Below are 16093 nucleotides of genomic sequence, written 5' to 3' on the forward strand. Positions count from 1 at the left end.
AATAGCACAGCTTTATTGGCAGAGGAAATATCACTATTTAAGGTGAGGAAAATTATTCTGAATAACCTCTATCAGTTTCAGAAATATTGTATAACTCTGTCCAGGACACTCACTTTTATTATTTTCAAGCACTTCATAGATTATATGGATAACTCTTCAATCACAGCAAGTCACACACTTTTGTCATTGTTGCTTTTGTAAAATAAAAAACATTGGTGCTATATTTGAATAAAAATGTATCATGAAATATTAAGACACTTAAATATGTTCAATTTAGAGAAATGACAAAGTGGGATAGCTTTTTCTTTCATTTTCTTTTTTTAAGTACGAGGTTTAACAATTGAAATGAATTACCAAAGACGTTGGTAAAGTATAGGTTAGATTTAAATATAGGGATTTTAAATTTTAGTTTGGGATTGTAAAAATTAAAGTTTACTTGCAGCAACCAGCATTGAGAGATTACTTGCTCAGTACTGAAGGGAGGACTTCAGCTGTATTACTTATCGTACATATTGTACTTTCCTGGGGTCCCTGATAAGATCAGAATCAGAGTGAAACTGACATGCTACTAGTCAGCATTTCCCCGAAAGGAACAACAAAGTGAACTCTGTGTAAAAAAAACAAACAAACAAACAAAAAAAACCCAGCATCTGGACATTGCTTTGGGAAGGGAGAGAAACAGAAGGGAAGGTATACAGAAGAAAAAGGTAGGTAGAAGGGAAATCCACACATGGAGGGAAGATGTTGACTAAATGAGGGAATGGGAGAGCTGTGCCATATAGATGGTCCAACTATAGTGTCTAACAAGGTCATAGTAAGTTGTACCTTCACACCACTGCAGAAGAGTGTTTTCTGTGTCAACCTATTATTGACTTCTGTCTGGAGATGCAACATCAGCTAGCAACCAAAAGCCACTTCTGACCCTCACGTTGTGGGAGATTAATCCTCATGTTGTGCTTTTGGGGTGGCTAGGGAAAGACAGTAGGGATCCTGAAAACAAAGCCCCACCACCCTCTCCATTCTCCTTTAAAAATAAAATGAATATCAAGCAGTAAGTTAGAAACTGCCTCTTATGCTTGGAATAAGACTACCTCTGTTTTGCCCCTTGAAATTCTGCTCCATTTCACTTCTTTTATGAAACACACTTCTTCCCAGGAAGCTCTTAACAATAATCCAATAAAGAGATGTTTAAGAAGGTGCATTGTCACTGTTTAGCGATTTACCTTTATTTAGTCATCTGGTGTATTGGCTAAACTTCATTGTCTGTAAAACTGACTGTAATCTCCTTGGGGCAGAGATTACTCATGCTGTATAAACACAGACACGCTGATGGTACTGGGTAACTGAAATACAGATGAGAAGGAGGTGGCAATGAGGGAAAATGGCAGCAATAAGGGCCTCAGGAACATAAACACACACAATCCAAATGGTTGTAGTGGAAAAAGTGCCAAAACAAGGTGAATAGGAGAGAAGGAAACTACAGTAACCCATTAAGCACCTACAGCTCTCACTCGGAGTAGACCATTATGGCGATAGCTTCTTGAAAAGGGGAAGCATGGTAATTTAGGGGTCCTTCCTGTATTATAAGGGATAAACGCTGTCCCCAACGATGACATCTAAGAGAGAGTCCCATAAGTGGTCTTCATTGCATCTGCAAGTGGCGGAAGTCAGTCCATCCGTTGAAAAGAGAAGCTTTTCAGACCAACAAATACGTTGTAATTTTGGAGCTAATGTTTCCCTACAGTTGGTAGGAACTGAGAGCCAAGATTAAGCACCTCTCACTACAAAATGCTGCAGTAATTAGGAGGCAGAGCAGGACAGCCACCATTGCTCAACCCCTCTGATTTTACTTTCAGAAAGGAATTTAGTTTACACTTGATACAACTGCTGATCTCTCAGACTTCTTACTACTCCTGTGTTAATTGAATATAGAACATTTATTTCAGTGTGCAGTTGGATTTATTTGAGTGCATGTATATCCAAATACAGAGTAGAAATCTAGAGAACTACAGACTCTGGGTGAAATGCAGAGTCTGGGGCTATTTGAGATTTGTGATTTTAATATGTATGATTTTTAATCTAAATGAATTAGAATTGTCACTAATGTGGTCAGCATGTGCACTTTCGCATTCTCTTTGGAATGTCCTAATTCTGTTTTACTAGCAAAATCTTGGCTGAGTTGTCATTCTTAATCTTACTCAGTTTCTAGCTTTTAAAAAACATTTGATCAATTTTTATTTCTATCTTCTGAATTGGGACTTGTAGGCTGAAGAAAGGATTTTAAAAATAAGTGAATATTCAACTTTGAATTAAAAATTTTCATGCGGCTGAGAACTTTCAAATGCATATCACAATGCGGGGGGGGGGAGAAGGATTTACTGTGTATTAATTAGTTTAACTGTGTGTTCAGACAAGGTCTTGCTTCTCAGATAATATTTTTCCTACTACTATTTGTCCTTCAGTAAGTTCATAATGCTTATTTTGTGACATCACATTATTTCCATGGTAACACTGATGTCATGAAATAAGCACATGACTTCTCTGCAAGATCAGGCAGAAGCTGGGTTGTTTGAATCAATGTCTTTATCAAAATAGAAATATCTCCAATAATACTGGTCAAATTTTTTTTCTATAAATGTCTTCCATGTTTGCGGTAGTGTAAAATTTCCCCCTTTTTATAAAACTTAAATTATTTAGTGCACCTTAAGAGCTTTCTTTCTCAACCTTATTCTGATGGGTGTCGCTGACTTCTAGTATGTTGTACTCTCAGCTGCAGTCTTTAGTTACTTGATCAAGTTGGAAATTTTGTTGTGGTTGCTATAACTACTACTTTCCAGATGTTTGTACAGCTGATTAATGCATTTTTTAAAAATTCACTGAAGATTGCCATAAAATAAGTCTCTTATTAGAATACTTGAAACAGTCATAAAAAGAACCCTGTTTTGCGATTGCAGCTTGAATAGTTTCCAAGGTCACCTGCTGGTTTTGAAGTCTGTAGACAGATGACCATCATCTGCAGTAGATTTGCAAAAACAAATACATAGGCTTTTATAGCACTTCATCTGTAGATTTCAGAGTTTTGCAATGTTTCAGATTAACTACTGTAGTAATTGCAAAACCAAAGGACATTCAATGATGAATGAAAATGAAAGGCAGCTTGTATAAAATTGACACACACAATTTTTTTTTTTTAAACACAATGTAGAATTAACCTGGGGAACTTCCTTCCACACTATATTAAAGCCAATAGCTTAGTAGGATTCAAAAAGGGATTAAACATTGTTTGGATAAAAATAGGCATTTTCATTAGATAGGACTTTTTAAAAGAAAAGTAAATTCATATGTTTCAGGGATTCAGTCAGTTTTTTGAGTACGTCTACACAGCAAAGCAGTGCAAGCCCACTCGAGCTATTTTGAATCCAGCTAGTGCGAGTAACCATAGCAGTGAAGACAGTGCAGCACGGGCTAATGAGCAGAATACTTACCCAGGGTCCATGCTGAGCTTCTACCGTATATGCTGAAGCCCCTTCTGTGCTCTTTTCACTGCTGTTGTTACTCATGCTAGCTGGATTCAAACTAGCATGGGTGGATATACGATAAAGGACATGGATTATGAAGAATCCCTAATTTCAAATTGTCCACTTTGTTTTTCTAAGACCTTCCCTTGAAAAGTGCTGGCCACTGTCAGAAATCTACCAGACTCGGTGTCCGCTGGTCTGATCTGATCTGGCAATTCAATCATGTTTTAAAGGTTATTGGAATGTGTAAATGGATGCAGTGGTGTCTTCCTGGGTCTGTAGGGCCTGAAATAATAGCTGAGTGGTGTGAACTGCCCTTTTCATCTTAATGGGGTGTTAACTGAACTTTGAAGATGAAAACTTAAATTTCAACACTATTCCACTGTTGATCATTTTATCCTGTAATCCTAAATTGCTTTACATGCCTCTTCAGAGGATCAAGGCCCCAAATGTCTCAGACCCAGTTGCTGAAATTCTCCTCCCCTTCCGTCAACAATTTCTACAATGCAGGTATGTTATCAGTCCAAAAACCTGTGGCATATCAAATGCTGAAAATATGGTTGATTTTAAAATTTCAAAATTTATGTAAAAATACATAAGTGGTTATTGTACCGCTCTTACTATCCATTTTCACATTTAATTCATTATAAACCCCAATTTTTAATTCAATGAAGTTATCACTGAATGAAATTATGTCTTCTACACTTAAGATTCCAGGGTAGGGTGACCTGGTGTCCAGTTTTCAACCATAACGCCTGTTTGAAAAGGGATCCTGGCCGCTCCAGTGAGTACCATTGACTGTCTGGCAGCGCTGCGCAGCAACTCCCTGCAACTCCCTGCAACTCCCTTTTACATCAGGGCTCCCTATGTGAGAAATGCTGGTCTCCACCCCTTTCCCCCCCCCCCCCCCAATGAAATCTGTATAGTATAGGGTAAAAGCACACACAAGACCAGATTTCAGACAGGAGACCAGATTTCACGATCCGTGATGCGTTTTTCGTGGCCGTAAATTTGGTAGGGCCCTATTTATGGCCTTATAATCTCTGAATGTATACTTTTGCTATATTTTTTTCCAGTATGCAGCTCTGTTGGCTATATGCAAGCCCAGTGCCAGCTTCCTTAGCTGCTCAGTTAGAAGTCTAATGCTCTCCCTGCTAGATTTATAAGTGTGATTATTTTTTACAAGGGGCATAAGCTAACAATACCAAATCCATTTATCTACAGAACACTGGTGCTCTTCATTGAGGGCTATCTCCCTGCTAAACTGCAGTTTTCTTCTTCCAGGTTCACCTCAACCAGCTAATACATTAAAACACAATTTCTGCCTACAGTAGGGGGTTTTAATTGTTAATTAAAATCTGTTAGTTAACAAGTTTTAAAAACACATCTTTTATTCTAATTTAGACCTATCCAAAGTGAAAAGTGTTCTTCTCTCAGGCCTTTCATTCCGTGTTAAAAAGGAAGTGTAACTAATGCTCATGAGCTGCCCCAAGGTAAAAACACATTGAAGACCAGGCACTTTAGATTTACTGTGAGGTAAACTCATCAAGGTCTGTCCTGCATCTGCATCTGGGGTTGACCTTGGTGGGGGTACTTCACGGTACTGGCCTTTGTTTTTTCACTCTGGGTAGTGCTTGTGCATTAGGCTATGCCAACGCTGCACTTTCTTCGGTAAATTGTTTGTTGCTCAGGGGTGTAAAAATACCACACCCTTGACTGACAAAAGTTTTACTGAAGAAAAGCACTGGTGTGGACAGCGCTTTGTCAATGGGAAATGCTCTCCCGCCAAAAAAAGCTAGCGCTCCTCATTGCGGGTGGTTTTATTTTGTTGGCAGAAGAGAGCTCTCCTGCCAACAAAGAGTGGCTACGCTGTGCCGCTGGAAGGTGCGCAGTGTAGATGTAGCCTTAGTTACCCCCTGCTTAAAAACACACCTTTTTTAGCAGTGAAGAGCAGGATAGGTCTAACCTAGAATAAAAAGATGTGTTGTGTCATTCGTCCGTTAAAAAAAGTACCGGTACCTTTTTTTTTTTTTTTTTTAAAGCAGTGAAGATATGGCATCAGTCAAATAAAACAGTGGGGAAGGGGAAAACTGCACTGAATCCATTCCACCCATGAATAGAACCTGAATGGCAGGTTAGCAACAGAGACCCTGGTTTCTCCCAGGGGTCACTTAAATTGCTGGCCTAAAAATTTAAAGTTATTTTGGAAGTTAGCATGGCAGAAATCAGAATGCTTTGTTTTGGAATTTGTCTGTCTTGCTCTAGTGGTCTCTGGTTATAGCATGGCATAAGTAAATTTGTTGTTGATCATATGCCAGGATTTGGCCTTGGGATTCTGAAGAGATCAGACACTCCAAATCCCCATATTTACTACGTCATTATCAAAGAATAATACATTAATAGAAATTTATCAAAAGCATTTGTCTGGGAGTGGTTGAGGTCATGAAGCTGGTATGTGGAAGCACTGCCTATATGACACATGCAGCACATATCTACAGGCAGAAGGGGTGGTTGGGTCACCCAAGCAGGAAATTAACCATCAGAAAGAATGTTGTTCCTCTGTGTGCATTCAGGTTTAGAAAGAAAAAAAAAAACCACAGGGAAAATGGGAAGAAAATGGGTTTGTGTAGATAGCAATAGCAGCAGCATGGCTGCTTCTTGAAAGCTAAAGACCACCACTACAGGTTAGACCACTTTAATTTCTAAAAGTCATAAACAAGGGATATCTGTAAATTTTCTTGTTAATATTCTACTGAGAGAGACTCAGAAGTTACTGTCTGCTACAGAATGTGTAATAAGGAGTAGTAAGGAGCCATATAACATTCAGGAAAAAAGGTTTGTAGATAATTATGTAGCTCTTTTGGATATGAAGTGGTGAGCATGAAATGCTCAATGTATACTTTAATCTTTTTTTGGCTTATTTTTTATCATGAATATGTGAATGGCCTGAGAAAGCTAAGCAAGAAAGATACTAACTTACTCTTAGAATACTTCAAAATGCAGAATAATAATAAAAAAAAATGTAGCTGAGGGGGAATGAGGGGGAGAATCTAGTTATCTTAATTCCCGGTGTTGTATTTTGGTACACACAGCTCTTGGAAGTATGTATGGTAGATTTCATGTTTTGATCAGCAAGTGTTAAAAATACTTAGTTTCACAGCACTAATTTTCAAGTACACACTTCTTGTGAAAATCCAGTGTTAGGGCTTCAGAGAATGGTAGTTAAGCTTTTGTACATCAAATTACTGGATTCTGGTTAATAGTTAATTGGAATAATTACAAATATCTGTTTTTATTACATTTTTAGTTTGACATTTTAGGACAATTTTTAATAAACATCTACAACAAAAGTATACATGGAATGACTATAAATAAAATCAGTTAAAAAGACGTATATTTTTCTTCACTACATCTTTTTAAAGTTAGTGTCTTTTCACTCTAAATAATAGGTGTAATAAGGTGCGTTTACAATGTTTTTTAAACCCTACTTACAAATATTCTCGAGAATGCTGTTTATGCACCTGTTGATGCTATGTTGCTGTTTGTTCTTTTTATGAACCATTCATTGCCATTGGAATGAAAGATAAAAAATTAAAAACAGATATGTTTAGGGGGAAAAACCCTGTAAGTGTTTGGTGATATGTTCATCTTTCTATAGTTATCAGTAAAGTAAAAGTGGGCTTTTTGGAACAATTTAAGGAGTTAACCCTATTTTTTATAATGTGTATCTATTGGAATAATGTTAGTAGAATGTTTTTAGTATTTCTAGGTAGTGGAGCTTTTTTCAAGTTTGTGTTGCTTGTGATGAATACGTTTACATTCCAGTGCTGAGAAATGATGTTCCTTTGGGGAGTTAGTCTGATGTGAAAAATAGAATGTGGAGGCCCCTGGCAAGGGAACAGTATTGAATACAGGAGAGACTTCTGTGATCAGCCACTGTCTTCTTTCCTGACAACCCTAAAAAGTGTATGTACCAACATCTCTCAGAATTTGACTAAATGGACAGAGACTGCATTTGGAGAAACCTGCTTTGTCCTGCCACATTCATGAAGCTTATAAATAGCATGGGCAGACAGGACAGCTCGCCTTCGTTGCTACAAGTTTTTGACTGTCTGGACATCTGAGTTTTCTAAAAAATTTAGTTATTTGTGTCTGATAATTACAGGTCTTCTGGTTAACTAGGAAAGATGTGTGAAATTCTTTTTGTGGGATCACACAGTCTTGAGGAGACAGAAATATAAAATTTTGTAGAAAACTATAATTTTGTCCTCCATTTCCAGTGTTTGGTTGGAAGATTTTAATAGCTAATATTTCATGTACTTGCATTAATATTTATTGTTAAAATAAGAAATTTATCATGGAGGTTTGACTGAAGTTCCATAATATTTCCTAAAGACTTATTTAGAAAAAGTTTATGCGTACAGAAAGATTGCTTTCATTTTAAACATATAACTTTGGAAATAGCATGGCCAAAACTTGTTCAGAGAGCAATTAATATTGAGTCATTTTAATTTGTTTTTTATCCACTTTACACATCACAATATTTAACTGGTATTTGATTGTAAAGTAGGTGCCTGTAGCTAATACAGGGTTTTGCTGATATGGGCCTTTTTGGTTTCTAAAACTGTAACAAATATTTAAATAACTGGGGTGAAATTCTCACACCCACTGTCGCCTCTTCATGCTGGGTAAAAGAGCTTGAGCAGTATAAAGAGGCTGTCAGGAGGAGTTCCCCCAGCATAGAGCAGTGGTCCCCAAACTTTTTCTGTCATGCTCCCCCCTTACCCTTAATGGAATCTGACCCTCTCCTCCTGGGAGCCATGGTTGGGAGCCACAGCCAGGAACAGGGCCCATGGGTGGGAGTGGGGCTGAGGCAGAGCGGAGCTGAGTGGTGCTCCCTCCTCACCCCCACGGGGGCTGGTCTGGGCCCCACAACACCCCCTAGGGAGGCGTGCCGCACAGTTTGGGGACCACTGACCTAGAGGAAGACAGCTGTAAGGCTTCCCCTCCTCCCCAAAGCATCTACAAGCCCCTCTGTTGGCAGTATCACTGTGTTCATCAGCGACATGTAGCATGCAGTGCACTAGATATTATAGGTGGGTCTGCACTATGGTTGCTGTAATTTAGGCCCCCACAGCAATTACGATGAGGATTTCTTCAGTCTCTGGGGTAGCTCAGGGTTGGGAGAAAGTAAAGGTGGCTTAATACTGTCTTAGACTTACCTTTCCTTAGGCCATGAGTCTGTTCTATATTGAGCATACTTGAAAATGAGTTATTTTAGGAACGAAAAGTTTTTATACGTCGTGGGTAGGAAGAGATGCTTTTTAGCTTTTAATCACTTCAGTCCGTGTTATGTGTTGTCACAAGTGCGTGAATGATACAGTATAACCAAATGCAAAGTAGTAGTATGCAAAAGTCTGTACAGCAGGAATTGAAAGAACTGTGTGTTTCAGTTTGAAACAAAAGAATGCTGTTCGGGTCTCTGGCTCCCTAGCAACAGCAGAGGATGAAACTCCATCTACTAGCAGCCTTATCATTCCATGTTTGGAGGAGGGAGGGAATAAATTAATGTTGCATCTCTAGTCTGTAAGGGCTAATATCTAATTTTCCCCTTAATTTTCTCCAGCTAACCAGCAAACCAAAGGACTGCAGAAGACAGGTATCTAGTGATAGACCCTCTGGTAAAGGGTTTAACCTGCTGGATACCTGTATTCTGTTGAAATTAGACCTTCCTGGTGATTAGGGTCTCTCTTGTAGAGGGTTTTTTCCTAGCGTTTTACATAAGGCTTCGTTAGGTATTATAATCAGCTCAATGGAGCGCCAATTTTGAGAGTTGCCTGTATTGCTTGATAATGTATATGAATAACTGTATCTTTTAGGCTGAATTTTTAAAATCCTATTCACTAATGTTCAATTAAGACAAGCTTGTTTAGGTCTTTTCCAATTTCTTTGATTGTGATTAATTTTCCAAGGTGCAATATATCTGTCTTCCACCATTCCCTCCTCTGTGTGTTACTCCTTATTGGAGACTGCCGGATCAGGGGATGGGAGTCAGGAGATTTGAGTTCTGTTCTTGTCAATGTCACAGCAAATCAGTGGTTATAGTCAAGACACTTAATCTTCTTTTTGCCATCATTTCCTCATCTCTTGCATACAGTACTTCATGGAGACGATGTGAAGCATGTTTCGGGCTTAAGAAGTACTTTGAGGTCTTTGGATGAAAGATTATGATTGCTCAGAGGTCCAGTATGAAACTGGAGAAAAGCCTGTTGAGAGTCTTTGGGTTAAGTTTAGAGGCAAGAGCAACAAGGGTGATGTCGTGGTGGGCGTTTGCTATAGACCACCAGACCAGGAGGATGAGGTAGACGAGGCTTTCTTCAGACATCTAACAGAAGTTTCCAGATCATGGGTCCTGATTCTCATGGGGAACTTCAGTCACCCTGACATCTGCTGGGAGAACAATAAAGCAGTGCACAGACAATCGAGGAAGTTTTTGGAGGGTGTTGGGGACAACTTCCTGGTACAAGTGCTGGAGGAACCAACTAGGGGCCATGCACCTCTTGACCTGCTGCTCACAAACAGGGAAGAATTGGTAGGGGAAGTAGAAGTGGGTGGCAACCTGGGCAGCAGTGACCATGAGTTGGTCAAGTTCAGGATCCTGACAAAAGGAAGAAAGGAGAGCAGCAGAATACGGATCCTGTACTTCAGAAAAGCAGACTTTGACTCCCTCTGGGAACTGATGGGCAGGATCTCTTTGGAGGCTAATATGAGGGGGAAAGGAGTCAAGGAGAGCTGGCTGTATTTTAAAGAAGCCTTATTGTGGGCGCACGAACAAACCATCCCGATGTGCAGAAAGAAGCCAAGCTGGTTGCCTGCCATATTTGCTATCAACAGAGAAATCTTCGGTGAGCTTAATCACAAAAAGGAAGCTTACAAGAAGTGGAAATTTGGACAGATGACTAGAGAGGAGTATAAATATATTGCTTGAGCATTCAGGGGTGTAATCAGGAAGGCCAAAGCACAACTGGAGTTGCAGCTAGTGAGGGATGTCAAGGGTAACAAGAAGGGTTTCTACAGGTATGTTACCAGCAAGAAGGTGGTCAGGGAAAGTGTGGGACCCTTACTGAATGGAGGAGACAATGTAGTGACAGATGACATGGAAAAAGCTCAATGCTTTTTTTTGCCTTGGTCTTCACAGACAAGGTCAGCCCCAAGACTGCTGCACAGGGCAGCACAGTATGGGGAGGAGGTGAGCAGTCCTCAGCGGTGAAAGAATAGGTAAGGACTATTTAGAAAAGCTGGACATGCACAAGTCCATGGGGCCGGATGCAATACATCTGAGGGTGCTGAGGGAGTTGGCTGATGTGATTGAAGAGCCATTGGCCATCGTCTTTGAAAACTTGTGGTGATTGTGGGAGGTCCCAGACGATTGGAAAAAGGCAAATATAGTGCCCATCTTTAAAAAAGGGAAGAAGGAGAATCTGGAGAACTACAGACTGGTCAGCCTCACCTCAGTCCTGGAAAAATCATGGAGCAGGTCCTCAAGGAATCCATTTTGAAGCACTTGGAGGAGAGGAAGGTGATCAGGAACTGTCAACATGGATTCACCAAGGGCAAGTCATGCCTGACTAATCTAATTGCCTTCTATGATGAGATAACTGGCTCTGTGGGTATGGGGAAAGCAGTGCATGTGATGTACCTTGAGTTTAGCAAAGCTTTTGATACAGTCTCCCACAGTATTCTTGCCAGCAAATTAAAGAAGTATGGATTGGATGAGTGGACTGTAAGATGGATAAAAAGCTAGCTAGATCATCAGGCTCAATGGGTAGTGATCAACGGCTTGATGTCTAGTTGGGGGTCAGTCCTGGGACCAGTTTTCTTCAATGTTTTCATTAATGATCTGAATGATGGGATGGATTGCACCCTCAGCAAGTTTGCAGATTACACTAAAATGAGGGGAGAGGTATATATGCTGGAGGATGGGGTTAGGGTCCAGAGTGACCTAAACAAATTGGAGGATTGGGCCAAAAGAAATCTGATGAGGTTCAACAGGAACAAGTGCAGAGTCCTGCATTTAGGATGGAAGAATTCCAAGTATTGCTACAAGCTGGGGACCAACTTCCTAAGTGGCAGTTCTGCAGAAAAGGACATGGGGATTACAGTGGATGAGAAGCTGGATATGAGTCAACAGTGTGCCCTTGTTGCCAAGAAGACTAACGGCATGTTGGTCTGCATTGCCAGCAGATTGAGGGAAGTGATTACTCACCTCTGTTTGGCACTGGTGAGGCCACATCTGGAGTATTTCATCCAATCTTGGGCCCCCCACTACAGAAAGAATGTGGGCAAATTGGAGAGAGGGCAACAAAAATGATTAGGGGGCTGGAGCACATGACTTATGAGGAGAGGCTGAGGAACTGGGCTTAGTTAGTCTGCAGAAGAGAAGAGTGCGGGGGGATTTGATAGCAGCCTTCAACTACCTGAAGGTGGGTTCCAAAGAGGATGGAGCTTGGCTGTTCAGTGGTGGCAGATGACAGAACAAGGATCAATGGTCTCAAGTTGCAGTGGTGGAGGTCGAGGTTGGATATTAGGAAAAACTCTTTCACTAAGAGGGTGGTGAAGCACTGGAATGCATTACCTAGGGAGGTAGTGGAATCTCCATCCTTAAAGGTTTTTAAGGCCCAGCTTGTCAAAGCCCTGGCTGGAATGATTTAGTTGGTGTTGGTCCTGCTTTGAGCAGGGGGTTGGACTAGATGCCTTCCTGAGAACTTTTCCAGCCCTAATCTTCTATGATTCTATGTAGGGCTGTCAAGCGACTAAAAATATTAATCGTGCTGTTAAACAATAGTAGAATACCAATTATTTAAATATTTTTGGAAGTTATCTACATTTTCAAATAAATTGATTTCAGTTATAACACAGAATACAAAGTGTACAGTGCTCCCTTTATATTTATATTTTTATTATGAATATTTGCACTCTAAAAAACAAAAGAAATAGTATTTTTCAATTCACTACAAATAATGTAGTGTTCTCTCTTTATCATGAAAGTTCAATTTACAAATGTAGAATTATGTTCAAAAAATAACTGCATTCAAAAATAAAACAGCGTAAAACTTTAGAGCCTACAAGTCCACTCAGTCCTACTTCAGCCAATTGCTCAGACAAACAAGTTTGGTTGCAATTTGTAGGAGAAAATACTGCCCATTTCTTGTTTACAATGTCACCTGAAAGTGAGAACAGGTGTTCTCATGGCACTGTTGTAGCCTGAGTCGCAATATATTTATATGCCAGATGTGCTAATGATTCATATGTCCGTTCCTCTTCAGCCACCATTCCATAGGACATGGATCCATGCTGATTATGGGTTCTGCTCGATAACAATCAAAAGCAGAGCAGACCGAGGCAGGTTCATTTTCATCATCTGAGACAGATGCCACCAGCAGAAGGTTGATTTTCTTTTTTGATGGGTTGGATTCTGTAGTTTCAGCATTGGAGTGTTGCTCTTTTAAGACTTCTGAAAGCATGCTCCACACCTCGTCCCTCTCAGATTTTGGAAGACACTTCAGATTCTTAAACCTTGGGTCGAGTGCTGCAGCTATTTTTAGAAATCTCAAATTGGTATCTTCTTTTCATTTTGTCAAATCTGCAGTGAAAGTATTTTTAAATACTGGGTCATCGTCCGAGACTGCTATAACATAAAATATATGGCAGATGTGGGTAAAACAGAACAGGAGACATACAGTTCTTCCCCAAGGAGTTCAGTCACAAATCTAATTAACGCATTTTTTTTAACAAGCATCATCAGCATGGAAGCATGTCCTCTGGAATGGTGGCTGAAGCATGAAGGGGCATACGAATATTTAGCATATATGGCATGTAAATACCTTGCAATGCCGGCTACAAAAGTGCCATGCGAATGCCTGTTCTCACTTTCAGGTGATCTTGTAAATAAGAAGCAGGCAGCATTATCTCCCATAAATGTAAACAAACTTGTTTGTCTTAGCAATTGGCTTAACAAGAAGTAGGACTGAGTGGACTTGTAGCCTCTAAAGTTTTACATTGTTTCGGTTTTGAGTGCAGCTATGAAACAAACAAAAAATCTACATTTGTAAGTTACACTTTCATGATAGAGATTGCACTATAGTACTTATATGAGGTGAATTGAAAAATATTTTTTATTTATCATTTTTACAGTAAAATATTTGTAACAAAAATAATATAAAGTGAGCTCTGTACTCTTTGTATTCTGTGTTGTAATAGAAATCAATATATTTGGAAACGTAGAAAAACATCCAAAATATTTAATAAATTTCAATTGGTATTCAATTGCTTAACAGTGCGATTAATTTTTTTAATCACCATTAATTTTTTTGAGTTAATCACGTGAGTTAACTGCGATTAATGGACAGCCCTAATTCGATTATATTTACATGCCTGCGGCATATCCCCTGTTGAACGTGAGTAATTCAGTATGTTTTAACTGTATACATATTACTGATAATTCCTAAGTGCAACAGCGAAACTTTGGCAAATATACTGGTGGTCAGTTCCTAACATCCGATCTTATTGTTAGAAACTGGACTTTTTTTTCACAAGTGTTGATTCAGTGCATGCTTTCTGCCTTAATGTATTGACTGTTTTCTCCCTTGTGCTGTTTGTTAAAGCCCTTTCAGGTAATTCAGACATGTAGTAAGTAAGCAAGCAGGAGTGAGTTTTGGAATGTGTTGTCTTCCTGTATTTGGTTTCCTAAAACTTAAAAATTAGGTAAGAGGGTGATGTCAGGCCAAATTTAGTGGTTGAGAACTAAAAGCTCCTGTCCATAAGAGACAGCAAAAAATCTCCAGAAGAAGAGGGGCGAGAGTGGAGTGGAAAGGCAAGTATTTGTTTCACTTTCTGGAGTATTCAAAAATGTTACTTCGAGGTTATATTTAAAAACCTAGTGACAGGAACAGATTTATAACCTAGAGTAAAAACTGTACTGTTAGAAATCAGTCTTTTGGGGGTATGATAGGGAAACACAGAGATCTTATCTTGATTTATTTTTCCAGTTAGGATACAAAGTTACATTCTTGCCAGCACAATGTCTGTCTCGTTTACAATAAATTGATTAGGTGATTTTTTTTTCCTGAGATTTTTTTATGTAGCTATTTTGGTTATTGGTGTGGGTGATGACAAAAAATCAAGTAGTTTAGATTCTAAAGCCATTTTTCAAAACATTAATGAAGTAATGGTTTAATTTTCCCTTTTACCTTTAAAGGTAGCTGCAATTTGAATAAAATTCAAGAATGTGTTGATGAGTAAGGCAGGACACATTCTTTTAGTATTAGGTAATAGAAGAACGCTCGTCTTTGCCTCTGGAAATGTGTGCATCTTATTGAGCAGATTTTAGGGTTTTTTATTATTGAATCTTTAAAAAGGCTCAGTATTTTGTAAAATCATTGTCTATTGTAAAAGCGTCATGTACTATTAAATATGTACATGGTTATGGTGAAGGAGCACAGCTGGCATTGCTTTTCAATATTTGACTGCCTTCTTTGCAAGCTATTGAAATGCTCTTGTGCAGGAATCACCATTTGGGCAGCAAGTGAATTTTTTCATTCTTTACTAATCACACTGCAGGGCAGGAGGGTAGTATTAGATTCACTAGAAATACCATTAAGAATGACATTAAGTTCCTAGTTGGCCTCATTATGAAATTGAGAAAAATTAAGAAAGCATTACTTGGCATACATTTTTTTTTTAAAAATAAAACAGTAAATGATGCATAGCAGCATCATTGTGTAATAGATAAATAGGTGCAGTCTCAAAGGCTGGACTTACATTAGTCACTCTGTTTTTAAGGTTGGGACAGTAAGCTTGATTTTTGACACCTTTTTCCCAAAATGTCTTTAATCCCCGTTTTCCCACTCAAATTTATGATCCTCTTCTGACAAGGAGAATGTTTATTGAAAATTTTGAGGTTTGTTGGATAAAACTGTTTTGATGAGAGAAGTACAAATTTTTTTTTCAAGCTTTCTAACCCCATCCATTCAGCTATAAGAAGAATCTTTAATGTAGCACATTATATTTAACTATGAAGGAGATATAGGTGTTAGAAAGCCTCTGATATCAGTGTAATTTTTGTGCATTGTGACTTGGTTATTTGCATATATATCAGTGTAACTGTTTAACATCTACAATTATTGCTACTGCTATAGCTATCATAGCACCTAGGAGCCCTCATTGTATTAGGTGCTGTATAAACAATTCTTCCTAAATTCTAGGCATTGGCATTCTTTTTATCAGTTAATCAAAGGGGGGAAATCTGCACGACAATTTTGCTCTCGACGTGTGTGTATATTTTATGTCTTTTTAAGTGTCTGGGGAGAGTTTTTAAATACTTTCTTGATTTGTATTACAGTTTTGATATTGTTCTGATTAGGTGTTTTTCTTCCTCAGTTTTGGCAAGCGTTCTGCAGGAAGCTTCAGGCGTGGCTGTGAATGCATTGTTTTAGAGCCATCTGAAATGATTGTGGTAAGACTGTGGTGCCAATTTCTTTCAAACAGTATTTTTTCCAAAGTAAATTATACTTTCA

At 38.9% G+C, this 16093-nt stretch overlaps 1 protein-coding gene across 9 annotated transcripts in view; it reads left to right on the forward strand.

Moving 5' to 3' along the window:
• The window catches only part of RAPGEF2 (Rap guanine nucleotide exchange factor 2), a 286669-nt gene that overhangs the window by 137902 nt on the left and 132674 nt on the right, over positions 1-16093 (forward strand). For all 9 annotated transcript variants that reach the window (XM_074951065.1, XM_074951067.1, XM_074951066.1 and 6 more), the window contains one exon: positions 15957-16032. In XM_074951065.1, coding sequence (XP_074807166.1) covers positions 15957-16032 — 76 coding nt within the window. The remainder of the gene's footprint in view (positions 1-15956; positions 16033-16093) is intronic.

This window comes from Natator depressus, chromosome 4 (genome assembly GCF_965152275.1).
Source record: "Natator depressus isolate rNatDep1 chromosome 4, rNatDep2.hap1, whole genome shotgun sequence".
NCBI lineage: Eukaryota > Metazoa > Chordata > Testudines > Cheloniidae > Natator > Natator depressus.